The following is a 27723-nucleotide window of genomic DNA, read 5'->3' on the forward strand; positions in this document are numbered from 1 at the left end:
CACAGGTTCTCTGGTAGAATAAACCTTGGAAAGCAATGTAAACGGCTAAAGTGACCCTTTACTCAATTTCTCTGGCAATTTTGCTACTGCCCTACTGAAATTTCAACATGTGGTCAGGAGCCCTGCAGTTCAAGACCTTTACTTCTCACTCTGTCTTTCCTTTTCTTTCCCCATATTCCATTATTTTTCAGCTTTTGATTTATTTAAATTAAAACATACTCTTACTGGAAATACATTTTTTGTTTGTTTTTAGTTTGAACATTAAATTTGCTAGTTTTTCTCTCATTCACATCTGGAGGTAGGAAACAGATCATGAAAAATCAGCCTCCAGCTAGAACCTAGCTCCTACACCCTTTCAGGTTTTCAGCCAAATAAGGGCTTAAGTATCAAAGGTTGGTTTGATCTCCTTTTGAGTGAAAGCTCTAGCCCAATGGCATTCTAGCAGACAAGACTGTGTCGTTGTTGTGTTTTTGTTTTACAGTAATATTAGATCTCACGTTTTCACATTTAAAATGTTCTTTACTAAAAACCTGTCCATCAAATGAAGTTATTTATCGAAGGTAGAGTTTTCTGCCCAAGCCTCCAGCTTATATTCGAGGAAACATATCCTAGTCTAAAACAGGAATGTCAAATGCGCATGTTAAGTATTTGTTGTTATTGCCAGCAGTAATTTCTAATCTTTCTGTTTTGAAACTGTCAAAACGTTTATTTTGGGTAATTGGAAAGGAAAATCATTAAACGCTGCTGTCTTTTCAAAACAGATGCACACAATTTACACAAGCAGGCACAGGCAACTAAATTTGTGCGCTCGTGTTGGCCTAACTGACTATCTCCAGCCTAATGTTAGCAATGCATTAAGCTCATGCTGGTTCTTCACATCATTCCTTGCATTTCCCTGTGGGTGTTGACTGCTCTAATACAGATGATACAGTTGAGGGCCTAAAGAAGAGGTTTGTTGAAGGGGATTGGGGGGTGCGGGTGGTTGAGCAAAATCATTGGAGCAATAAAGAAAACGGTATACTTAATAATTTTGCTAGATGAGTTTAGCTTAAATCAGAAGATGTTATGCTGAAGAGCAGTGCAAAGATCTGACTGCATCTTGAGTGTTGCGTCTGACATATGGGAAATATTCAAGCCATGGAGACAGTATACAGAAGAAATAAAAGCCTAATCACTTACATTAAACAGGTGTATTATGAGAAACTGGGGCTGTCTAGGCCCTAAGTTCTGAAATTCCCTCCCTTAACATAAATGCTTCTCCTTTAAGATATTCCTCTAGTAAGTAGTTATGGTTGGGATTGGGATTTTTCATCTGTATGGAGAACAACTGCGTCATGTGGTCAGGGGAGATGGAAAATTGTGTCCAGTTGGCCCTGGACTGTTCGGTGTCCTGCAATGCCAGTTGGTGGTGAACTATCACTCATGAGCTCTGCCAAAAGACAAATTGAACCTTCTTGCAACTGTGCTAATTTTATCCAATGCCATTCTTTTATTTAGAATGTATTTCTATACATATCTTATTAAAAATCTACACGTACTCCTCTCTGCTCCACTTGACTTGTAGTCTCATTTTGTGACACTGTGCTTTCCTATTCAGAATAAAAATCCTCATCCATGCCTTTGTTCCCATTTGCCCTGACTATTCCAATGTTCTCATAGAATAGAATCGTAGAATGGTTACAGCAGAGAAGGAGGCCATCTGGCCCATTGTGTCTGTGCTGGCTCTTTGCAAGAGCAACTCAGCTGGTCAAACTTCCTGCTCTTTCCCTGTAGCTATGCAGTTTTTTTTTCTCTTCAGGTAATTATCCAATTCCCTTTTGAAAGCGACAATTGAATCTGCCTCCACCACACACTCGGGCAGTAAATTTCAGATCCTAACCGCTCGCTGTGTAAAAAAAAAAAAGGTTTTCCTCAGGTTGCCGTTGTTTCTTTTGTCATTCACCTTATATTGTCATCCTCTGGTTCTCTACCCATCCACCAATTGGAACAGTTTCTCTCTATTTGCTCTGTCTAGACACCACATGATTTTGAATACATCTATTCAGTCTTCTCTCAACGTTCTTTTCTCTACGGAGATCAACCCCAGTTTCTCTACTCTATCCACATAACTGAAGTCCCTCACCCCTGGAACCATTTTCCTAAATCTTTCCTGCATCTTCACAAGCCTTCACATCCTAACGTGTGGTGCCCAGAATTGGACACACTACTTCAGTTGAGGCTGAACCAGTGTTTTCTAAAGGTTCATTATAACTTTCCTGCTTTTGTACTCTATGCTTCTATTTATAAAGCCCAGGATCCCTGCCATTTTCAATGATTTGTGCACATATACCCTCCGGTATCTCTGTTCCTGCACCCTTTAGAATTATCCCCTTTATTTTGTATTGACTTTCTTCGTTCTTCCTACCAAAATGTATCACTTCACACCTTTCTGCATTAAATTTTATCTGTGACACCCATTCATCAGCCTGTTTATGTCCTCTTGAAATCTATCACTATCTTCCTCACCGTTCACTATACTTCCAAGTTTTGTAACCTCTATAAAGCTTGAAATTGTGTCCTGTACACCCAAGTCTAGGTCATTAATATATATCAAGTAAAGCACAGATCCTAGTACGAAGTCCTGGGGAACCCCACTGCATATTATCCTCCAGTCCACAAAACAACTGTTCACCACTATGTTCCCTGTCACTCAGCCAGCTTCAAACCCATGCTGCCATTTCCCTGTTATTCCATGGGCTTCAACTTTTTGGCAAACCTATTATGTTGGACTTTATCAAACTCCTTTTGGAAGTCTATGTACACATCAACTGTATTCCCCTCATCAACCCTCTCTGTTATCTCATCAAAAAACAATTTGCCTTTATCAAATCTGTGATGGCTTTCCTTAATTGATCTACACGTGCCGAAGTGACTTAATTTTGTCCCAGATTGTCATTTCTCTACTGAGAACCCCACAACTGAGGTTAACTGACAGGCCTGTAGTTGCTGGGTTTATCATTACACCATTTTTTGAACAAGGGCCTAGCATTTACAATTTTCGAGTTCTCTGGCATCACCCCTGTACCTAAAGAGGATTGTAAGATTATGGCCAGTGCCTCTGCAATTTCCTCTTTATTTCCCTCAGTATCCTCGAATGCATCCCATTTGGTTCTGGTGACTCATCAATTTTTGATTGCAGCCAGCCTTTCTAATACCTATTCTTTATCAATTTTTAGCCCATTTAGTGTCTCAAGTACCTCCTCTTTTACTGTGACGTCAGTAACATCTTTTTCCTTGGTGAAGACAGATGCAAAGAACTCATTTAGTACCTCAGCCTTGCCCTCTGCCTCCATGCATTGGTCCCCTTTTTGGTTCTTAATCAGCCCCACCCCTCCTCTTTCTACCCTTTTATTATATGCCTATAGAAGACTTTTGGATGCCCTTTTATGTTAGTTGCCAGTTTCTTATATTCTCTCTTTGCTTCTGTTATTTCCTTTTTCACTTCCCCTCTCAACTTTCTATATTTAGTCTGGTTCTCACTTGTATTATCAACCTGACATCTGTCATGTGTACCCTTTTTCTGCTTCATCTTACTCTCTATTCTCTCCCATCTTCCAAGGAGCTCTGTCTTGCTTGTCCTACCTATCCCCTTCATGTGCCCAAACCATCTCCTCCTTAAAGGCAGCCTATTGTTCCGTTACAGTTTTGGCTGCCAATCTTTGATTCCAATTTACCTGGGTCAGATCTGTTCTCAATTCACTGAAACTGGCCCTCCTCAAATTAAGTACTTTTATTCCATATTCTTCCTTGTCCTTTTCCGTAGCTACCCTAAACATTGATATTATGATTGCTGTTCCCTAAATGTTCCCCATCTGACACTTAATCCACTTGACCAAATTCAGAGGCCTGTTCTCAGCTCCTCTGTGGTTGGTTGTCTTAAATATTGTTAATTTGTTTTAAGTTAGCAGTTTGTTCATCCCTTCTATTGCAGACAGAATTGAGAGAGAAGTGAAACACCAGTTCCCTTCCCTTTACTGTCTGCAATCAGTGTGTTTTTGATAAGGAAGTTTTGTGTGTTTCTTAAGCTCTATGTGTATGTCCAATTTGAATAACCAGCAGCATGCTTTTTGAGGGTTTAAATAAAGAGGATTGTTTTGATTCACACGTTCACCTTGAAAGTCTAAAACCATGTTCCTAACTCACCATGCACACATGCACACGTACACACACTCGAGAAATAAAGCCCTTAAAGCGGAGAGTGCATTTTTACAAACAAAGGATTAGTTCGTAAGTCATGTGATTTTGGCTTGTGCTGAAGTGTAGTTAGGTGGATTCGATAGCTGGAGTCATATATCAAAGTCATTGTAGGATTTTCTCGAAGAGATGGATTTTCAGAAGGTCACAAAGTTAGTTACTTGTTACCAGGAGGTTGGTTTTCTGTACTGGTGCACTTGAAAAGGGATACGCTTGGAGACCTTAGGATGTTGTAGTCTCCAGTTTTAAGGCATAGGTGCTGTGCCTTTGTTGCTGTATCTGCAATTGTGGTTTTCCAAACTCCTGGGCAGGAATCTTATCCTGGCAACGGAGGTCTCAACTTTCGGAAAACGCGACGCTGCGAACCCCACGTCGCCTCTGCTGTGGGAGGCCCACCAAATCTAGTGTCATTAGGCACTTACGTGGACAGCGGTGGGCCTTCCACGGATCGAGAAGCCTGGTGACAGAAGTCCCGCCCTCTGAGAGCTCCCGTCCAATTAGAGGCTGCTGCCACTGGAGCACCTACCCGAGACACAGGAGCGGTGCCCACTGCCGGCTCCCTCATTCAGGCACTTAGTGCTTTATAACGAGGGGATCCCCCGGCGGAGCCAGAAAGCAACCAGCACGTTTTTTTTGTGCTGTGCTTCCCGTGCGGCGACAGGGCCATCCACTGCACGGCTAATTGTCATGGCAGGATGAGACCCTTAAATGGGCATTAATTACCCAGTTAAGGGCCTCAATTGGCAGCTGGACAGGAAGGCCATTAACAGGCCTCCCACCCTGAACTTAATTTTGGCAGGGTTGAGAAGGTGGGGGTGTCCCCTGCCCCGCCACCCTACCTGATTCTATGCTGTACCCTTCCTCTGAACACACGGCAGGAGAGAGCATAAAGTTCCCCTGTTTGTTCCTGATGCTTGGAGTAATAAGATTTGTTACTTGTGATTAGTTTCAGTCAGGTGGCCACCTGATCAATACTATTGTTCACACAGAATGATTTGAAGGTCGAAGCCATTACTACGCTGTGGGGATGGATGGTGGCCATTCACACCTACTTATGATTTAACTGTTTCTTACAGCTTTAAGTTTTGAGCTCGGAGACAGTGAGTTTCGAAGTCCATAGATATTGAGCTTTGGGTCAGATAACAAACAATAGGCGGTGTAAATTCCACAAATTGATTTGTCTTGGTATGTCCATTCAAGGGAGGCACTCCACCCATGGTTATTCAATTAGGAACTTTATGGATGCTTGAGATACTTCTGAGTCTGGGCTGAAATTGTCAAAATTACCTGACCCTTGGCAACCATCTTATGTAGCCTCTTAATGTCCTTTGTGGTTCATTTAAATAAAATTCAGTTCCAGAAGATTCTATGCTGTATACGGTCCAGGTTTAAAGCCATGAATAGGACATGCCTTTAACTGGGGGCATGACACCACTTAGAGCATTTTGCTGGGGTGGGGGGCTATCTTTCACTTGCTGCTGGTCCCTGCACATGCCATTAGGTTGCTCTGTGACTACTGGATTCTAAAACCTGTTGTGCATTTAACTTGATTACTATAATCCCATTCTCCATTCCCTCCCTCTCGGCTCTCTCACTTTCATCCCCATCTCCTCTACCCTTTGCCCCTCCCCCGATTGCTGTAACTCAGTCCTTTGCATCCTGCTATTCTACCCTCTCGTCCTCCTGACCCACATTCACCTCTCCCTACTAGCTAATACCCTGCTTAACTCCACTCATGCTAAAGCTCCCATTATTGGTATCAGTGCAATCTCTGGCTCCAACCAGCATCCTTCAATTCTCTTCTCTTCCCAACCCCAACTTGCACCATCTTTGTAACTTCTGCTCTCTTGCTACAGTACAATTTTCCCTGACTTCTGATGTTGCTTTACCATGCATCTCTATTATCCCCCCTCCTTGGGCCCCCGCACCATCTCTAAGACTGCTCAGCTTTATCTCATCCTTGCTCTTCCAGGCCACTAACTTTCTAAAGCTGTTCCCCTCTCAGCAGCCTCTGTCAACCCATTTCACCTCCCTCTCTCTGTACTGTACCTTCTGCTTTAACCTCTTTTGCCCTCTGTTTTGCAGGACTTTTTTGGCCTTGATACTTTTAATCCCCCAGACTTCCACTCGCTAACTGCTCTTAGCCTGAGTGCAGCACACAGGGGATCGGCTTAGTTTACATAATTTCTGAAAACATGCAAAGCAATAAAAACCGTATTTCGGTTGCTTTTGTGAACCAATACAAGCTTCTAGTTTAACGACGTGCTGAGCAAATCACTGGTCAGCAAAGACAATTAGGAAGTCTAGTGTTTCATTTCTCAGTTTAATGTCATTGAGAAGTGTTCAATAGAAAACAGAATTGTAGCCATGGTAATAGAATGGTGGGATTCTTGATGCGTTTTTGTTGGGTGTTGTTGATCAGAAGGATAATAAAATTAAGTTGTGACTTGTGGTCTCTATGCTGCGATAGATTGATCCAATTTGCATAAGCATCATTTGTTTAATCTGATAGCAAAGTCAATTCTTTTGCAGTTGCATCTTATTTTAATTGATTTGAAATATAATTATGGTAATTTTAAAGCAATAAGCCAATGTCCTAGATCACAGGAAGGATTTCTGGCTTTGCTTGCTTCAGTCACTGTAAGTATTTTGATTGGTTATTTGAGGCATATTTTATGCTGAAAATAGTTTGTTCATTTTAATATAATGAGACTAATGTAACCTGTCCCATGTCGTCGTCATGTGAATAGTTAAGCAGCGTTGATTGTTTATATGTCTGCCAATCGTCATATAAGTTTATACCACATGTTGTAATTTTTACTTTAATTATGTATTTGTATTAATAAATCTACTAACCTGGCTGACTCTTGCATCTGCTTTTATAATAATTAGCAGAGTTGTTTTCAAATTTATATAATTCTTCTGAAATATTAAATGAGGCTCCCTCACATCATCTTTCGTGGCCTGAAGACTGTGATTCATGCTGGTGTGTGGTTCCATTGGCATCACTGTTAGGCTGTTCAGCTGTGGAGGACGTCAGAGATAAATCCTATTCGGCCTTCAGCAAGCACCCACATTCGTCTGCACTTTCCAGAAAAAGTCACTAGATAGTGATGAGGGACTGGAAACCTGGTTGATTTGATCCATTCTAAATCAGGGATGCTAAGCATTATTTTAACACTGAATTGACTTAATACTTTTTAAGTTGTCATTCACTCTGAAATGCAGTTAACTGGCATGATTGAAGAAGTTCAGTTTTACAGTAAAAATTGTTTTAATAAACATGGTCATTACAATGCAACCTTTATCCTCTATGATAAACACATTTTGTAAATGCATGACAACTCTCATGTGGATTTGCTTTTAAGAACTACAAAACAGTTATCTAGAAATTAGAATTTTCTGGAAGTTGTGTATTAATCAATTTTGGATTGCAGTATAGTTGGCAATATAAAATTTAAGTAGGCTGATCTGTAATTTGCTACATTTAGTTTAATTGAGAATTAAATATATCTGCTTTTATTGAGAGACTATCATCTGAAAAATTGTGTTGCAAAGTACTTTTGTACCTTGAGCAACTCCACATGTTTTTGACGACGAAACTCCCATTATTTACTTCATTTGTTTTTCCTTTTCCAGGGACTGTGGCAGTAGATACGGAACATGCTTAGATGAAGCTAAAATCATGTATGCATGGGCTAGAAACGCTCCACCCACGCAATTACCTGCTGGTATGTCTCTTTTTAAATTTATCAGGTTTAAATGAAGATTGTTAATATCGATACCCTGTATCGTTTTTAATTTGCCCTCCAGCACTGTCTTCCCAATTATCTTAAATCTGTTCTCACATTGAACAACTTCTCCTTCAACTCCATGCATTTCCTTCAAGTAAAAGGTGTCGCTATGGGTACCAGCATGGGTCCTAGTTATGCCTGTCTTTTTGTGGGATATGTCGAGCATTCTTTGTTCCAGTCCTACTCAGGCCCCCTCCCCCAACTCTTTTTCCGGTACATTGATGACTGTATCGGTGCCGTTTCCTGCTCCCGCCCCGAACTAGAAAACTTTATCAACTTTGCTTCCAATTTCCACCCTTCTCTCACCTTTACATGGTCCATCTCTGACACTTCCCTTCCCTTCCTCGACTTCTCTGTCTCCATCTCTGGGGATAGGTTGTCTACCAACATCCATTATAAGCCCACTGACTCCCACAGCTACCTCGACTACACTTCTTCACACCCTACCTCCTGTAAGGACTCCATTCCATTCTCCCAGTTTCTCCGTCTCCGACGCATCTGCTCTGATGATGCTACCTTCCATGACGGTGCTTCTGATATGACCTCCTTTTTCCTCAACCGAGGATTTCCCCCCACTGTGGTTGACAGGGCCCTCAACCGTGTCCGACCCATTCCCCGCACCTCTACCCTCACCCCTTCCCCTCCCTCCCAGAACCGTGACAGGGTTCCCCTTGTCCTCACTTTTCATCCCACCAGCCTCCATATCCAAAGGATCATCCTCCGCCATTTTCGCCACCTCCAGCGTGATGCCACTACCAGTCGCATCTTCCCCTCCCTTCCCCTGTCAGCATTCCGAAGGGATCGTTCCCTCCGCGACACCCTGGTCCACTCCTCCATTACCCCCACCACCTCGTCCCCGTCCCAGGGCACCTTCCCTTGCAATCGCAGGAGGTGTAATACCTGCCCATTTACCTCCTCTCTCCTCACTATCCCAGGCCCCAAACACTCCTTTCAGGTGAAGCAGCGATTTACTTGTACTTCTTTCAATGTAGTATACTGTATTCGCTGCTCACAGTGTGGTCTCCTCTACATTGGGGAGACCAAGCGCAGACTGGGTGACCACTTTGCAGAACATCTCCGCTCAGTCCGCAAGCAGGACCCTGAGCTTCCGGTTGCTTGCCATTTCAACACTCCCCCCTGCTCTCATGCTCACATCTCTGTCCTGGGATTGCTGCAGTGTTCCAGTGAACATCAACGCAAGCTCGAGGAACAGCATTTCATCTACCGATTAGACACACTACAGCCTGCCGGACTGAACATTGAGTTCAATAATTTCAGAGCATGACAGCCCCCCACTTTACTTTCATTTTTAGTTATTTTTTCTTCCTTTTTTTTTGCATTCCTTTTTACAATCTTTTTTTGCATTTATTTCATTTCATCTTAGTTTGTTCAGTTTGCTTACCCACTGTTTTTTTCAGGTTGTTTTTCTTCAGGTTTGCACTTGCTGCTGCTCAATATTCAGTATATTCACACCTAATCTGTACTAATGCTTTGTCTTTCAACACACCATTAACATATTGTTTGCCTTTGCTCCGTGACCTTTTGGTCAGCTATGTGGCCTGGTCCAATCTGCACCTTCTCCTTTGTTATCTCTTGCCCAACCCCCACCTCACTTGTTTATAATCTGTGACTTTTCTAATATTTGTCAGTTCCGAAGAAGGGTCACTGACCCGAAACGTTAACTCTGCTTCTCTTTCCACAGATGCTGCCAGACCTGCTGAGTGAATCCAGCATTTCTTGTTTTTGTATCTTAAATCTGTTCCCTCTGTCGAAACAGTTTCACCATATTTATCAAAATCCTTCATAATTTTGAACACTTCTATTATTCCTTCCCTTAACCTCTGCTTTAAGAAGAACAATCCATTTCTCTAGCCTTTCCACAGAGCTGAAGTCTTTCTGGTATTATAATAAATCACTGCAACCTCTCCAAGACTGTCCTTATGGAGAATACTTCAGATTAATTGCATTTTCTATAGTCAAGAGTATCATTATCTTTTAATTGAATATTATGCAAAACTGTTGAGATATCTAATGTATTACAGATTTCATTTCACATTACAATAAAGCGTATTGCAGTTGAAAAAATATATTTTCTATAAAGATGTCAATGCCATTTTCTCTGCACAGAAATATCCTTTCTTATTTGCAAGCTTTTCCTAACTACAGTATTCAAGAGCAACATTTGTTCAGGAAAATAAAGCAAATTTAATAGTACACTATCCATTTACACGATCATAGATCTTAACTATTTCAATCAAATAGTTTTCCTTTTCTAATGAAAATGTTAAGAAAATTAAAACAAAACATATGGATAATGGAAATTTGGAATAAAAACAGTAAATACTGGAAATATTCAGCAGGCCAAGCAGCATCTGTGGAGAGAGAAACTGAGTTAACGTTTCAGGTTGATGTCCTTTCGTGGGCATGGGATGCTTCTGCCTGAATCACGTCGAAACGATTAAATGAGACTCAAGTACTGTCATAACATCTTCCTTGTAATTTTCTGGGCCAAGCAAATGAATAGATACCTGAGTTAAATAATACCAATAGAAACTGAGTGAATGTTTCTTGAGATCAGAGGACCTTTAAAGAGGCAGCCAGCAATTTTTCTTCAACCAGTTTTGTTTAATCAGCACCGGTTTTATTTTAGATATCTCGCAAATAATACATACGGGAAAACATTAGACAATGAATTGTTTAATTTATATCAATGTAACAAAACTAGATTGCTTTGTATGTTAAGCACTTGATCAATCAAAGGCATGATTTGTCCTGATACTGCTCTACTTCAGATCAAAGGTCAAGGATTGTGTGAATTTTTCCAATTCATTTTGAAGATTCTGTTTATTTTCTTTTGCGAGACTGGCTTTGCAGAACAGACTTCCTGTCAGTATTCTCCCAGTATGTGCCTTGCTTGAAATAGGCTTTTGAAGGCATCCATTTAGGCAGGAGCTAAATAGGTAAGCAAAGCCAAACTTTGATTGCAACTGTTTCTTCCATTCCACTGCAGAGTCACATTGGGTGAGGTCAGTGTTATTATTGGAAGTTAATCCACAACAAGGAGCATAACCATAAGGTTGTTGAGGGGTGATGTTAGAAATCATTTCTTTCCATAAAAGGTAGTGAAAATCTGGAATTCTCTCTTCCCACAGAAAACTATACATGTGCTCAGAATTACGTTGACAACCAATTTAAGATGGTCAGTAGGGCTCACAGTGTGGCGCATTTGCACGTACTGGAAGCTACAAATATTGCTACACAGGGTCCTGTTCTTTGCAGACAGAAAGAACATGAACAAACATTGTGCCTGTTTCAGCTAAACAAAATAAGTAACAGCCATTCGTTGGTTCGTTCCTCAGGGCAATGCTTGACCAATCACAGTCAAGCTGCCTGGTTTAAATTTCAAACTGTGCTTGGCAGTTAACTGTCAGTCACCATAAACTGGTGCATTCTCCATGGCAACGCTTCTTCCACTCAAAGTTCACTTGCCAACCAATTAGCACTGTCTTCTCATATTGTATAAAGTTGTTGTTTTCCCTTACATTGGTATTCTTGCAGATTGTCCTAATGCGTGCAAGATGAAAAGCTTCGACAACACGTCTCTACTTTCAGCAGTACTCAAGTTCTGTACTACCAAACGACTATTTGTGTATTTTTGTTAGCATAGTTCGAGCGTTGTTTACCGATGTCTCGGAATCTTTATATGGCTAAATAGTAACTTGTTTATTTTATATACATAACTATTTACACACTCATTAAGCCTGTCCAGCTAACACCTCTCATGATGCTTCTAGCTTCTTCCAAGCCAAAACCCATGTGACTACCACATTGTCATCACTACAGTGGTAGGAATTACTCACTGTCTCAAACATTAACTCTTTCAGACCCTTATACGACATCTCCCCCCCCCCCCCCCCCCCCCAAGTCTTTGCTGACATATATTTTTGATATGTATACATTCATTTTGACTTTACATACTACTCCATCTTCCCCCATGTCTCTGACATCTCAGATTCAGTCTGTCAGGAGGCTTCAAGACTCTCCCTGACCGTGTTCTTGTCAGACTCGGAAGATCTGTAGTCTTTCTTGAAAGTCTTGTTTGACGACTTAGATGGCCTTGACCAATGTTTGTAGTATTCTGTTGTCTATGGGTTTCTTGATCATTTGGTTCTTCCAGATATATGACTGGTTGTTGTGTTTGAGGTATACGGATAAGGTTTCTCCTATTTCAGCATATAGTACCCTCTGGAGTGAGTACTGCATAAGATCTCAGATGAACTTCATCTCTCTGGATGACTCTACCTTCACATCCTAGATCTTGTATTCATATCTTCTCTCCATTCTTTAAGATTGGTTAGTTTCTGGTACGAAATCTCTATTGTAATTGAGAGCTTGTTGGTTTCTGTAAGACTTCTTTGTCTTGAACTTTTTTGTAGTCTTGTACGTCTAGCCCCGGAAGTAGTTTTCTGGTTAGAATAGGAAGTTGAGTCTTAATCTTCCCCACAACAGCTCTGAAGGTGAAATTCCACATATCAATGGAGTAGATCGATAATTCAATAATGCTGTTGGAAGATCAGATCTTTCTTCATCAAAGATTTAATAGTTCATATCCTGTCTCCGCTTCATCATTTGATTGAGGGTAACAAGGGGAAATAGTGAGATGTTCAAATCCCCACTTTCGTGCAAATTGTGTTAATTATTCATATGCAAACTGTGGTCTATTGTCTGACAGCACCTCGTCAGGAATACTGTGCATTGCAAAGATCTCTTGTGAAGCTCTGATGTATTCTGCTGTTGTTGAGTACAATCTTTTCACTTCAATCCATCTTGAGAAATAATTGATCACTATGATGTAAGATTTTCCATTGTACATAAATCCATTCCTAGACATTCCCGTGGTCTGGTTGGAAATTGTGTAGTTATCAGAGATTCCCTCTGGTCTGTGCACTGCACGTACCTGGCAATTCAAGATCATATTTTCTATGTCTTTGGATATTGCTGGCCACCAAACAGGTGATTGAGCTCGTGCTCTGCATTTTGTGATTCCCATGTGACCTTGATGGTTTCTTGCCAAGATATCTGATCAAAGAGAAATTAGATTGACTAGTATGTTATACACCAGCAATTGTCTGTGATTGTGAAGTGTCTCCTGAGTTTGAAGAAAATTTTCATTACCACTAGGACGTTCCTGTGACCAACCTTGTGTACAATACTGACGTATCTGAATACATTCCTCATCCCGCTTCTGTGCGTGAAGTGTTTCTTGAAATTTCTGTGTACTTGCTGGCCATTGCAACGCTGTGCACTGCAAATACCGCTCTCTCTCTTCAACACCGTTAACATCCTGTTGTGTCGGATGGTCAACAGTTGCTCTTGACGATGCTTCAGCTGAACCTTTTTCCCCTGAACATGTACTGTCTCAAAGATATATCTCATCAACCTCAATCGGAATCTCTGAATTCTCGGAGGCTTCTTTGCAATTTCCTTCGCATCGAGTAAGGAAACCAAAGGCTTGTGGTCTGTCTCAGTAACCATTTTTAAGCCAATAATGTAATCAGAAAACTTCTCAAGACTGCAAATGCTTTTTCAATGACAACTACTTTTTCTCTGTCTCGGACAAAGCTCTAGATGCATAATAGATTGGTCTTCGACTTCCATTTGGCTGTTCTTGAAAGAAGACTGCTTTGAACCCTGTAGATGAGGCGTCTGCTGCGGTTATAGTTGGTAATGAAGGGTTGTAATGTGCTGATATTTGTGGCAAGACTAGCATCCCCTTAATTTTTCTAAATGCTTGTTCTTGTGTGTAATGTCTGTTCCAACAACATGCTTGATTTTTTTTTCAATTGGTAAAAAAAATTTTGCCAATTGATTCACCATTCCGATGAATCTTCGGAGCTGTTGAACTGGAGTTGGAAACTCATGGTTCTTGTCTTTTGTGGGTCTGCCATTATACCATTCCTACTTACTATATGTCCCAAGAAATGGATGGACGTCTTGGAGAATTCACACTTGTCATTCGGTGTGAGCCCTTCTTCCTGAAGATGACTTAAATGCTTTTACTCTCTGGTCATGTTCCTCGATGGATTCCCCATGGACCAGGATGTAGTCCATGTGACAAATCACCCCTTTTGAGGCCATGCAGAATATAGGACATGGTCCTTTGGAAGATCTTGGGTGCAGATGTTATACCGAATGGTAACTGAAGCAAAATCTTCTGAATGGTGTGATAAATGTTGAGTAATCTTGGCTTCTCATCCAATGGAACCTGCTAAAATTCGCATCGAGTTTAATGAACATTATGCTTTTGGATAGCTTTGCTAGGCCTTTGGATTTCCATCAGCATGGCTTTGTTAAGCTGCTTTAAGTCCACACAGATATGAAGAGTACCATTTGGTTTTGGAACTGGAAGCATAGCCGAACACCATTCTGTTGGTTTCATGATGGGAGAAATGACTCCCCTTCTGGTCATCTCTTCCAGCTGATTTTGTACTTGGTTCATAAATGGGTGTGGTACCAGTCTGACATCTCTTAACGTTCTGCTATACTCGGCCTTCAGTCTTCCTAGACCCAAAAATAGATTTGGTCAGTCTGCTTGAAAGTGACTTAGACTCTGGCTGTTGACTTCATCCACCTTTTTGATTAAATGTAGGTCTAAACACGCTTTTCTGCTTAATGGAGAAAATTCTTGTTTTTTTAGAATGTATAGGGTTTCCATTATCTGTCTTGTAGCTTACCCTTGACTTTCAGTTCAGTCCCTCCTGGACCATGTAACTGAATGTCAGTGGGTTGCAAGCTATGTGTCAGCAACCACGGCTCTTGTCTGACAGAACTGTGACACTTGTGCCTGTGTCCAGTTTGAAATTTGTAATATGTCCATTGACATAAATGTATGCCGTCCAGAATGCCTGATTGAGCTAATTAGTTTCCCCTAGGGAGTCTCCTGTTTTGTCTTCCAGTGTAAGTTCCACTTCATTCACAGCTGTGTGTGTGAAGACTTTTTGCTTGGCATTTTTGTGAGAAGAGGTCTTGCTCTGGGGCGGCACAGTGGCGTAGTGGTTAGCACCGCAGCCTCACAGCTCCAGCGACCCGGGTTCAATTCTGGGTACTGCCTGTGTGGAGTTTGCAAGTTCTCCCTGTGACTGCGTGGGTTTCCTCCGGGTGCTCCGGTTTCCTCCCACATGCCAAAGACTTGCAGGTTGATAGGTAAATTGGCCATTATAAATTGCCCCTAGTATAGGTAGGTGGTAGGGAAATATAGGGACAGGTGAGGATGTGGTCGGAATATGGGATTAGTGTAGGATTGGTATAAATGGGTGATTGATGGTCGGCACAGACTCGGTGGGCCGAAGGGCCTGTTTCAGTGCTGTATCTCTTAATAAAAAAAAAAAAATCTTTCCAAAGTGGCCTGTCTTATGGCAATTAAAGCATTCAGTTTTATTAACAGGACACTGTTCACATTTGCGGGTCTTTCTGGCTCTGCAGCACTGGCGGGGTTTCACGGCGTCATACACTTCCCCCCTCCCAGAGTGTACTCTTTAGAGTGCTTTTCTGTCCTGGGCTTCAGGAACTGTACCATCATCGGATTCTTTCTTATCTACGGCTTCTCTTCAACCTGCAGGATGGCTCTATTTTGTCTTCTGACCTCTGCCTGTCGCACCATCTGAATCACTTACTCCAGAGTGACGTCCTGTTTTGACTGTAAGAGATCTGCTACTGTGCAAGATGAGGTCTTTTTAATAATTGTTAGATGTTTTCACCGTTGCCACATGTTGTGTGTTGTTAGCATAGTACGAGCGTTGTTTACAGATGTTTCGGAGTCTTTATATGGCTAAATAGTAACATGTTTATTTTATATACATAATTTACACTCTTATTCAGCCTGTCCAGCTAACAACTTTCATGATGCTTCTAGCTTCTTCCAAGCCTACTACCCATGTGGCTACTATGTCATTATCACTACAGTGGGAGGGGTTACTCTCACTATCTCTAACATTAACCCTTTCCGACGCTTACACTACAGATACTTTTGACATGTTGCTTACCACCTGTTCCTTCAAGCCTCTTCACCAACTGCAAGGCTCAGATCAGGAGTTTGATATTTTCACTGCTTACCTAGATGATTGCAGCCATAGCAACGCTCAAGAGGTTCATCACCATCCAGGATGAATCATTTGATCAGAACCTTCATCACCCCCGGAAAAATCTGCAGTTTCCTACCGAACAGCATTGTGCGAACACCTTCAACACAAGGATTGCAATGGTTCACTGCACCTTCTTAGGGCAGTAGGGGATAGACAATAAATGCAGCTTTTCAGTAATTGCCCATGTCCTGAGGATTTAAAAATAATCTCCTGCTACCCCCCATGATCCTCCTGCTCTGGCTCATGGTGATAGCACTCACCCACCTTTTGGGCAGCAGGTGCAGAGAGTCAGTACTGGCTTCAGAGAGTCATAGCGCAATCTTAATCAGTATGCTGAGTTTTATCAGAGTTAAGAAATGATGTGACACACCAGTTATACAGCAAAAACATACGACCATGACAAGTAGCAAGTACCGGTCCAGATCAGGCAGGATGGATAGCATGTGCGAACAACTCCTCTTTCTTTGTTTTCCTTTCAGTGCCTCACATTTTCATGACTCTCAAACTATCCAAGAATGTTAGCATGGATCTACCCTTAGGAGTTTCTCTCCACCACCTATTGCACTGAGGTCACCCAAAGTCTCTTACTTTATACCCTTTATCAGGTGTCGACCTGGACGGATTATTGACGAGACCTGTTCGCCCTTTAAAGATTTACTTTATTACAAAACACCCAACAATTATTGAGTCCTTTGTCTAAAACATAGAGCCCACCTTTATTATCCACCTGCCATTAACTCCTTGAGCTTTTGCAGTCAGGTCCTTATATCATGCTTTCCTTATCTCATCTCAAGCTGTTCTCCCTGATCAATTCTATCCTCCCCAGAAACATTCCATCTCTGTCAAACAAACTCCCAAAAGTTTCATTATCCGTGTCTGTCCTATCATTATTTATTTGTGCCCAAAGCTGCTCATAAGGCCTGTTAACAAACTGTTCATAAATGGCTATTCAATCCAGTGTCCATGTGTCTTATCAGACTGTTGCACCATGGTGATTCACAAAAGTAACTCCTATTCCATTCCTACATACCAATTAACTTTTACATTTCAGCAGGCATCCTAATTAAGTAATGTTAAATGTAAAGCCCGGCACAGCTTTGTAGTATGGTTATCTGTTTATGCATTTATCTAGCTATGGCCCCTTATTCGGGCTAACTATCATTACCGAAGAAGAATAATCTTAATCAATCAGGATCAACTGCAACCAATGTGGTGGATATGTTGAGTTTTATCAGAGTTAAGATGTGATGTGTATGTGTTTTTTTTATATATGTGCACATGCATACACACACATACGCACACACACACACACACACACACACAATAGGCATATTGCTAATTTCTAACGAGAGGTAGCCTGATTCTTTGCTGACTCATGAGCAATGCCATGGGAGAGCCACGAGTAATATTTTAAATGTCTTGTACATAGCATACACTTCCTATAAGTCGCTTATTTTCTTTAAGTAACACTTTACCTCTTGTGCTTTATAATTAACCTCCCTAATATTAGAACATAGTACATCCTCTAATTCAGCATGAGCAATGCGGGGGATATCTGCTAGTATTTGCGTAATTTACTTGCATTTTATACGTGCCTCTCTCTACTGCCTGTATCCTAACTCCTTGCACCAATCCTGTTCACCCATCACCATTGTACTTGTTGACCTACATTCGCTCCCAGTCTGACGATGCCTGATTTAAAAATTCTCATCCTTGTTTGCAAATCATTCCATGGCCTCACCCCCCTCTGAATTTCTGAATTTCTCCAAATCTGGCCTCTCGGCAACCCCGATTTTGATCATTCCATCATTGGTGGGCATGGCTTCAGATGCCTCAGTTCTAAGCTACATAATTTCTTTCCCAAATCTCTCCTCCTTTGAGATGCTCCTTTAAATCTGTCTCCTTTAACCAAGCTTTTGGTCACCTGTCTGAGTATCTCTCCTATTAGTGCCAAATTTTTGTTTATTAGCTGTGAGCCTTGAGATGTTTAACTGCATTAAAGGTGCTGTATAAGTGCAAGTTGTTACCATACTTCATGCATCACACTTGAAATATAAGGTATGCATCACACAGGCATGTTCAGTAAACTGCAGCAAATCAGAACAAGTATGGTATGAATCAATTCAAAATAGTCAGAGTATATAAACTTTTAGTAAAAATAATATGGAGGATGAGTAAACAGCCAAAGACTCAATTTATGCATTCTCGGGTTGTGGGCGTTGCACTTATTGCCCATCCCTAGTTGCCATCAGGAAGTGATGGTGGGCCGCCTTCTTTGGCAGTTTGGTTCAACTGTGTGACTTGCTAGGCTACTTCAGAGTCAACCATGTCGATATGTACTGGAGTTACATTTAAGCCTGACTGGATAAGGACAGCAGGTTTTCTTTCCTTTAGGACATTACTGAGTCATTTGAACTTTTACAATCCCAATGGCTTCAGGTCGCATGATTGATACCTGCTTTTTATTTCCAGTTTTTATTTTAAAGTGAATTAAAATCATACTGCCATGATTCATTTGAATCATGTTATCTGGATTATTAGTCCAAACCCCTGGATTGCTAGTCCAACATAACCACTACAACACTGTATTGAAGGATCCATCAAAATGCATGTATAAGAAATAGGAACAGGCGAAGGCTGATCTGATCATTGCCTCAACTTCACTTTCCTGCCTGCCCCATTGGACTGCTTTTGTAGATCAAAAATCTGCCTAACCCAGCATTTAATATATTCAGCAACCCAGCCCCACTGCTCTCTGAGGTGGAGAATTCCAAAGATTAATGACCGTCGGAGAAGAAATTCCCCCTTAAATGGAGGAACTCCTTATTCTGGAACTATGGCCTCTAGTTCTAGATTCCCCAATGAGTGGAAACATCCTCTCAGTATCCACCCGGTCAAGCCCTCTCAGAATCTTGTATGTTTCAATAAGATCACCACTCATTCTTCTAAACTCCAATGAATATAGGCCCATCCTGCTCAACCTTATAAGACAATCCCTTCATCCCAGGAATCAACCTAGTGAACCGTCTCTGAACAGCCTCCAATGCAAGCATAATATGACTCTTATTAGCTCTCACTTAAAGAAATTCAAAAGAAGTGCTAGCTAAAGGGAAGATAGAGTTTGATATTTAACTATTTTAAATGTATTTGTTTCATTTAAATTTCTGACAACTCAAATTAAAAATGAACAAATTCTGAAAGGCATTGTTAGAGAAAGTATAACCTCTTGGGGATGAAGGAGTGAGTGTAATTCTAGAGAAGGACGGTATGGATATTAAATTCATTGCATTTTTGTTTTACAATTGATAGAAATGAGAACGCAGTTGTACTGGAGGAGAAAATTCAATAGTAGATGGCGTAAAGGAACTGTTCCTGAAAAAAATTAGCAGAACTCCAGGTGGAGACCTCTAGCTGCAATGGACAGGAAGTAAAGATTTAGCGTAAATGTGTGTCACTTGGAATGGAGAATGGTAGGAAATGGTGTATCCCCAAGGTCAGTGATGAGTGCTTTTATTAATTCATCCTCAGAACATGGGTATTACTGACCAGGCTGGCACTTATTGCCCATCCCTAGTTGCCCTCAGAAGATGACTTCTTGACAAAAGTAAAATACTGCAGATGCTGGAAATCTGAATTAAAATAGAAAATGCTGGAATTGCTCAACAGGTCAGGCAGCATTTGTGGAGAGAAAGAGACCTTTCATTGGCGTGACAGTGACGAAACAGTTGGTGCAGGGCCAAAGGAAGTGGTAATCGGACAAGTAAAGAAACAAAAGATTTGTCTGGAGGAGGTGTGAATGGCAGAATGATGAACAGCTGCTGTCTTAAAGCAAAGACGAGGGGAAAAAGAGACTAAAACCAAAACCTGTGAAGAAAAAGGAAACAAAATGGAGGGAGAGATTATGGTCTGAAATTGTTGAACTCAATGTTGAGTCCAGAAGCTGTAAAATGCCTTATCGAAAGATGAGGTGCTATTCCTCGAGCTTGCGTTGAGCTTCGTTGGAACACTGCAGGAAACAGAGAACAGAGACGTTAGCATGAGAGCAAGGTGGAGAATTAAAATGGCAGGCAACTGGATGCTCAGGGTCATGCTTGTGAACTGAACAGAGGCATTCCACAAAGCGGTCGCCCAATCTGTGTTTAGTCTTTCCAGTGCAGAGAAGACCGCATTGTGAGTGTGAATACAGTGTGCTAAATTGAAAGAAGTACACACAAATCGCTGTTTCACCTGGAAGAGTGTTTGGGGCCTTGGAGGGTGAGTTGAGAGGAGTTAAAATGGCAGGTGTTGCATCTCCTGCACTTGCATGGGAAGGGGAGGGGCTTTTGGGGGTGATTGAGGAGTGGATCAGGGTGTCGCAGATGGAACAGTCCATTAGCACCGCTGGGAATGGAGGGGGAGATGTGATTGGTGGTGACATCATTTTGAAGGTTTGGTTGATGATCCATTGAACTGAAGGCTAGTGGGGTGGAAGGTGAGGACAAAGGGAACCCTATCATGGTTCTGGGAGGGAGGGAGAATGGGTGAGAGCAGAAGTGTGGGAAAAGGGTTGGACACAGTCAAGGACTCTGTCAATCATGGTGTGAGGGAATCCTTGGTTGAGGAAAATGGAAGACATATCAGAAGCACTAGTACGGAAGGTTGCATCATCAGAACAGATGTGACAGAGAAACTGAGAGAATGGAATAGAGTCCTTATAGGAAGCAGGGTGTGAGGAAGTATCGCCAAGGTAGCTGTGGGAGCCAGTGGGCTTATAGCGAAAATTGGTTGATAGCCCTTTCTCAATAATGGAGACAGAGAAATCAAGAAGGGAACAGTCGGAGATGGACCATGTGAAGGCAGGAGAAGGGTGGAAATTGGAAGCAAAGTCGATGAAATTTTAAATTCAGGGCAAGAGTAGGAAATGGCACCGATGCAGTCATCAATGTACCAGAAAAAGAGGTGAGGGAGGGGGCCCAAATAGGACTGCAACAAGGAATGTTCCACAAAAAGGAAAGCATAGCTCGGACCCATGCGGGTACCCATAGCAACACCTTTGATTTTGGAGGAAGTGAGTGGTGTTCAAGGAGAAGTTATTCAATGTGGGAACAAGTTCAGCCAGACGAAGGAGGGTGGTGATGGATGAAGACCGGCTGGGCCTCTGTAAAAGCAAGAAGTGGAGTGCCCTGGACTGAGCTATAGAGAGATTGGATAATCATGGTGAAGAGGACAATTAAGGCCAAGAAATTGGAAACTGTTAAAGTGACGGAGGGCATCAGAAGAGTCATTGATGTAGATGGGAAGAGACTGGGCAAGGGGAGAAAAGGTAGTTGAGATAAGAAATCTGTTCAGTGGGGCAGGAACAGGCTGCAATGACAGGTCTATCTGGTGCAGTACTGTTTTTGGATCTTGGGAAGGAGGTAGAAATGGGCTGTTTGGGGTTGGGGGACTGTGAGGTTGGAGGCAGTGGAGGGAAGATCTCCAGAAGAGATATGTCATTGAAGGAGCTGGAGGCTTGATGTTTGGTGGTGGAGTCATGGTCCGGGGGGAGGTAAGAGGATGTGTTGGAGAGTTGGCGGTCGGTTCGCCAGACAATAATAGCACCAGCCTTATCAATAGGTTTGATGACAATGTTAGGGTTGGACCTGAGAGAATGGAATGTGCAGCAAGGTCATAGGCTGTCTTGTTGAAATACTTGGATTTCAATGACCCTGTTGTAAAAATGTAACATATACAGACTTTCATATCATTTTTGGACAGCTGATATAGCAGAATTCTGAACTTTCTACTCGGAAAATCTAGATTATTAAATACCTTGTATTATGCTATTGCTGACCATTGATGGACTTTCTATTTTCCCTTTTGATAGTTTACAAATGCAGAGCAATGTGAAAAACATAAAAACATGATTTAGCTTATAACCCAGTAGATATGCAATATAAATTTATATTACTTATCGGTAATCAAACTAACCAAATGTGTGCTTTGTCTTTCTCCACATTCAGATGTTGGATTTAGAGTTGGTGGAAACACAGATATTAACTACATTGTTCTTCAGGTTCATTATGGAGACATCACTGCATTTAGAGGTAAGAGGTCCCAACAATAGAGAAATAATTGTAAAAATTGCATTTATAAATGATTCTAATATAGATTTGATATTTTATTTTTAGAATGAAAACTCTTTCAAAATGCATCTGCGTTTCAATACTTGCTTTCATTTGAAAATTTATATTAAAAATGTGACTTGAATATTTTATGCGAAGTAAACAGATTACTAAGAACATAAATAGGAGCAGGAGTAGACCATTCGGCCCCATTCAATACGATCATGGCTGATCTTCTACCTCAAATCCACTTTCTTGTTTGCTCCCCATATCTCTTGATTCCCTGAGAGATCAAAAATCTCTTGATCTCAGTCTTGAATATACTCAAAGATGGAGCATCCATAAATCTCTGGGGTAGACCATTCTAAAGATTTATAACTCTGAATGAAGAAACTTTTCCTCATGTTAGTCCGAAATCATCAACCCTTATCCTGAGGCTGTGCCCCTATGTTCTAGATTCCCAGTCAGGGGAAACAACCTCTGTGTCTATCCTGTCAAGCCCCTTCAGAATCTTGTATGTTTCAATTAGATCACCTTTCACTCTTCTAAAGTTGAGAGTATCAATTTACTCAACCTGTCATCAAAGGACAACCTTCTCATCCCAGGAACCAATCTAATGAACCTTTGCAGTACCACCTCCAAGGCAGGTATATCCTTCCTTAGATATGGAGACCACAACTATGCACAGTAGTCCAGGTGTGGTCTCACCAAAGTCCTATACAACTGCAGTCAGACTTCCCTATTCTTATACTCCAATCCCCTTGCAATAGAGTCATCTATGGCATGGAAGGAGGCCATTTGGCCCATCAAGCCCATTTCAGCTCTCTGCAGAGCAATCCAGTCAGTCCCACTCCCTTCCTTGATTCCTGTCGCCCTGCAAGTTTATTTCCTTCAAGTGCTCATTCAATTTCCTTTTTAAATCTTTGATTGTCTCCATTTCTGGAAATGGAATCTAAAACCAAACATTGCCTGAAAGGTGTAACTAGATATTAATTAAAGGCAAATGCCATAGCCCAGTTACCCAACAAGAAGCCAATTTTTCCCAGAGTTAACTTCAATGCTAATCAAGCTTATATTGTAGTTCAGAAAGGTTAATTATCAAAGTTGTATGAATTTGTTCATGTCAATTTTTAGATGAGTTCAAATTGTAACTTCCCATCAAAGAATGTTTTGATCCAAAATTCAGTTGTTGACTTTTATGATTGACTGTTGATTGTGTTTGGCACCTCTTCATTCCTGATTGACAGGAATTCAAACAATCCATATAATTCAAAATTGTTAAGTAGTTTTCTTTTGTGTTTTTGCATGGTAATATTGTTGTGCTTTATCTGTTTACTTGAGAACCCATCTGGAAGCTTCCAAGAATTGTCCCTCCATTTAAATCAAGTAGCGTGAGTCATTGGATATACTGACATCAGAAAGTCCAGTTGAAAACTGATGCATTCAGCAGTTCATTTTTGATATTTGCAGTTTAGTGGGACATAACTTCATATCATGAGGTTGATATTAAGTATAATCTACTCTGATTTTAAGTTGCACATTTGGAATGACTTGGTAATTAGATTTTTGAATGTTGATTTCTTTCTTTAATGTATTATTTATGTTGCTAATTCAAATAATTGGATAATTCATTTTTTTTTGGTGAAAATGTTACTTAATTGTCAGTAGTAGGCTGATATCACAATCTTACTCCAATCAAGACCAAGGCTGGAAGGAGTGAGAAATCAAAGGCAGGCAAAGTTTTGCCAAACTTTGTTATTAACTAAGCACATGTCCTAAACAAGCTATTTTACCCATTGGAGGTGTTCTTCATTATATTTCTGCATTGTATTGATTGTATTTGTCTGTTGTGTTTTGTAATTTAATTTAATTTTAAATATATATTTGACATTTACTGTAAAAAGTCTAATCTCTGCCATTGGAAGTGAATGATATTAGGGAAACATTTCATTTTAGGTACAACTGGCACAGAATAAATTAATCCTGTTTGCCAAGTAATGTGAATAAATTGTTAGTCTAAAATCAATGTGAAAAGGTTACTGAAAGGTACTGCCTTGATCATAAAGGTCATGCTTTACTTACAGGAGATGTTTTGAAACTTGAAAAAAGCAATGGTATAAAAATGTGAAATTGTAACTTCCTTTGAATGCAATTTTAATTTAGTTTCATATGTATGTGTTTTTCTTTCAGATAACCACAAAGATTGCTCTGGTGTAACACTACAAATGACATTTCTTCAGTAAGTATCCAGATTTAAATAAAATCTTTAGGATGTCTTTATGTGGTATCCCATTACAAGACCAGCAATAAAAAACAGAACTATCTTCCACCTTCTCCCAAAATATAAAATTGCTACCCCAAGGCCGATCTTATGAATTCACACTTGTGGAGAGGAAGCTCTCATTGGGGCGAAATATCCATTCTTCCTCCTCTGCACGTTGCCATTTAGTGACATCATATGCAGACATCGTGACCAGATGCACCCGTGCAACATTTTTTTGACCTCATGTCCATTCTCTTCTGTCAGATGCTCTGGATGACACTATGGCATGACTGAGTGGAAATTTCCTTCAACTGAACTTTGGGCAGACCCAAATCGTGCTTTTGGCCTTTTCATAACCGCCACTCCCTTGCCACTGATTCCATTCCTTTTCCCTGCTATTCAGCCAAGTTGATTGAGGTGATGAAAAATCTTGCTGTTCTTGACCTTGAGTTAAATTTAAAATTCCACACCCTATCCATCATGAAAACTGATCAGTTTTACCTACACCATATCCCCCACCTCACCTCTGCTTTTGCCAAAACACTTATTTAAGCTGTTACCACCTCTGGACTTGATTTTTCCAACTCTTTCTTCCATAAACTGCAATTCATTCAAAACTAAGCTGCCTGTGTGCTGTCCTGCACTAATTGTCACTTGCTAATCAGACTTCTTGTCCAAAATTTCTCTTTGTCCTTAACACTTCAAATTTAAACTCCTAAATGTCATTTTATAATCCCTCTAAGGCCTCGCCTCCATTAACCTTTGCAGCCTTCTTCAGTCCTTTACCTCTAACCTGTGCATCCTTCTTTCCCTTCATTTCACTATTGGTGGTAGAGCCTTCAGCCAACTTAGCCTTACTCTCCGGAGCTCTTTCCCTAAACCCTTCTACCTCTGCAGTTCTTTCCCACATTTTAAAAGCGTTCTTAAAATCTATCAGTCAACGCAACTTTTGCTCACCTTTTCTAACTCTCCTCCCCTGACACTGTTCATTCTTTTTATTTTTCTGCATTAAACATGCTATGGAAGTGTTTACTGTTTACTCACATTGTACATTTGTCGATTTTAGAATGTTCAGTTGATAAATTTCTTTATTCAGTTTTGCTTTTCCTTTGCACCGTTCTCCTTTTCACTAAGATCATCAGTAAGAGAGGATATAGGTATTGGAAAGCAATCAGCAGAGACTCTATCGTCAGAATCGAGGAACAAGAGAGGATTTAAAACTGCAATGGGAGTTGTCTACAGGTCTCCTGATGGCAGGAATGAAATGGCAGAATGTATTAATTTAGAGATTGGAGAGTCTTGTAGCAGAAGCTAAGTCTTTTTCACGGGAAACTTTTAATTTTCATATAGATTGGAAAGAGCCGATTTGTTCAAGTCAGAATGGCAATGGATTTCTTAAGTGCATTTTTAAATTTATTTTATTTTTATTTATTTATTTAGAGATACAGCACTGAAACAGGCCCTTTGGCCCACCGAGTCTGTGCCGACCAACAACCACCCATTTATACTAACCCTACAGTAATCCCATATTCCCTACCACCTACCTACACTAGGGGCAATTTACATCGGCCAATTTACATCGGCCAATTTACCTATCACCTGCAAGTCTTTGGCTGTGGGAGGAAACCGGAGCACCCGGCGAAAACCCACGCGGTCACAGGGAGAACTTGCAAACTCCGCACAGGCAGTACCCAGAATCGAACCCGGGTCCCTGGAGCTGTGAGGCTGCGGTGCTAGCCACTGTGCCGCCCTAATTCAAGATAGTTTTCTGGATCAGTATGTTCTCAAACCAACAGTGGGACAGACCATACTAGATTTAATAATCTAACAGTAAGGGAATATTTAATTAACAAGTGATATGATGAGTTCACTGTTAGATTTGAAAAGGAGAAAATTAACGATCACTAAGTTTCTGAATTCTGGTAAGGCTGGATGAAATAGTGCCTGATGCAGTGGTGACATTTAGGACCAAGCATAGAACCATAGTACCGTAGAAATATTATGGTACAGAAGGAGGCCATTCAGCCCATCATGTCTACACCAGCCAAAATAATTAGCCGCCCAATCTAATCCCACCTTCCAGCACCTGGTCCATAGCCTTGCAGGTTACAGCACTTCAGGTGCATGTCCAGGTACCTTTTAACTGAGTTGAGGACAAAGAACAAAGAACAGCACAGGAACAGGCCATTCGGCCCTCCAAGCCTGCGCCGATCTTGATGCCTGCCGAAACTAACACCTTCTGCACTTCCGGGGCCCATATCCCTCTATTCCCTTCCTATTCATATATTTGTCAAGATGTCTCTTAAACGTTGCTATCGTACCTGCTTCCACCACCTCCCCTGGCAGCAAGTTCCAGGCACTCACCACCCTCTGTGTAAAAAAAAAACTTGCCTCGCACATCCCCTCTAAACTTTGCCCCTCGCACCTTAAACCTATGTCCCCTAGTAACTGACTCTTCCACCCTGGGAAAAAGCTTCTGACTATCCACTCTGTCCATGCCGTTCATAACTTTGTACACCTCTATCATGTCGCCCCTCCACCTCCGTCGTTCCAGTGAAAACAATCCGAGTTTTTCCAACCTCTCCTCATAGCTAATGCCCTCCAGACCAGGCAACGTCCTGGTAAACCTCCTCTGTACCCTCTCCAAAGCCTCCACGCCCTTCTGGTAGTGTGGTGACCAGAATTGCACGCAATATTCTAAGTGTGCCCTAACTAAGGTTCTGTACAGCTGCAACATGACTTGCCAATTTTTATACTCTATGCCCTGACCGATGAAGGCAAGCATGCCATATGCCTTCTTGACTACCTTATCCACCTGCGTTGCCACTTTCAGTGACTTGTGGACCTGTACACCCAGATCTCTCTGCCTGTCAATACTCTTAAGGGTTCTGCCATTTACTGTATACCTCCCACCTGCATTAGACCTTCCAAAATGCATTACCTCACATTTGTCCGGTTTAAACTCCATCTGCCATTTCTCCGCCCAAGTCTCCAACCGATCTATATCCTGCTGTATCCTCTGACAATCTTCATCATTATCCGCAACTCCACCAACCTTTGTGTCATCCACAAACTTACTAATCAGACCAGCTACATTTTCTTCCAAATCATTTATATATACTACAAACCGCAACGGTCCCAGCACTGATCCCTGCGGAACACCACTAGTCACATCCCTCCGTTCAGAAAAACAGGTCAAAACTGTTATT

At 41.2% G+C, this 27723-nt stretch overlaps 1 protein-coding gene across 9 annotated transcripts in view; it reads left to right on the forward strand.

The window, feature by feature from the left end:
• The window catches only part of pam (peptidylglycine alpha-amidating monooxygenase), a 322861-nt gene that overhangs the window by 170118 nt on the left and 125020 nt on the right, over positions 1–27723 (forward strand). For all 9 annotated transcript variants that reach the window (XM_068029768.1, XM_068029766.1, XM_068029771.1 and 6 more), the window contains 3 exons: positions 7873–7964; positions 22150–22233; positions 24442–24490. In XM_068029768.1, coding sequence (XP_067885869.1) covers positions 7873–7964; positions 22150–22233; positions 24442–24490 — 225 coding nt within the window. The remainder of the gene's footprint in view (positions 1–7872; positions 7965–22149; positions 22234–24441; positions 24491–27723) is intronic.

The sequence above is a fragment of the Heterodontus francisci genome, chromosome 4 (assembly GCF_036365525.1).
Source record: "Heterodontus francisci isolate sHetFra1 chromosome 4, sHetFra1.hap1, whole genome shotgun sequence".
NCBI lineage: Eukaryota > Metazoa > Chordata > Chondrichthyes > Heterodontiformes > Heterodontidae > Heterodontus > Heterodontus francisci.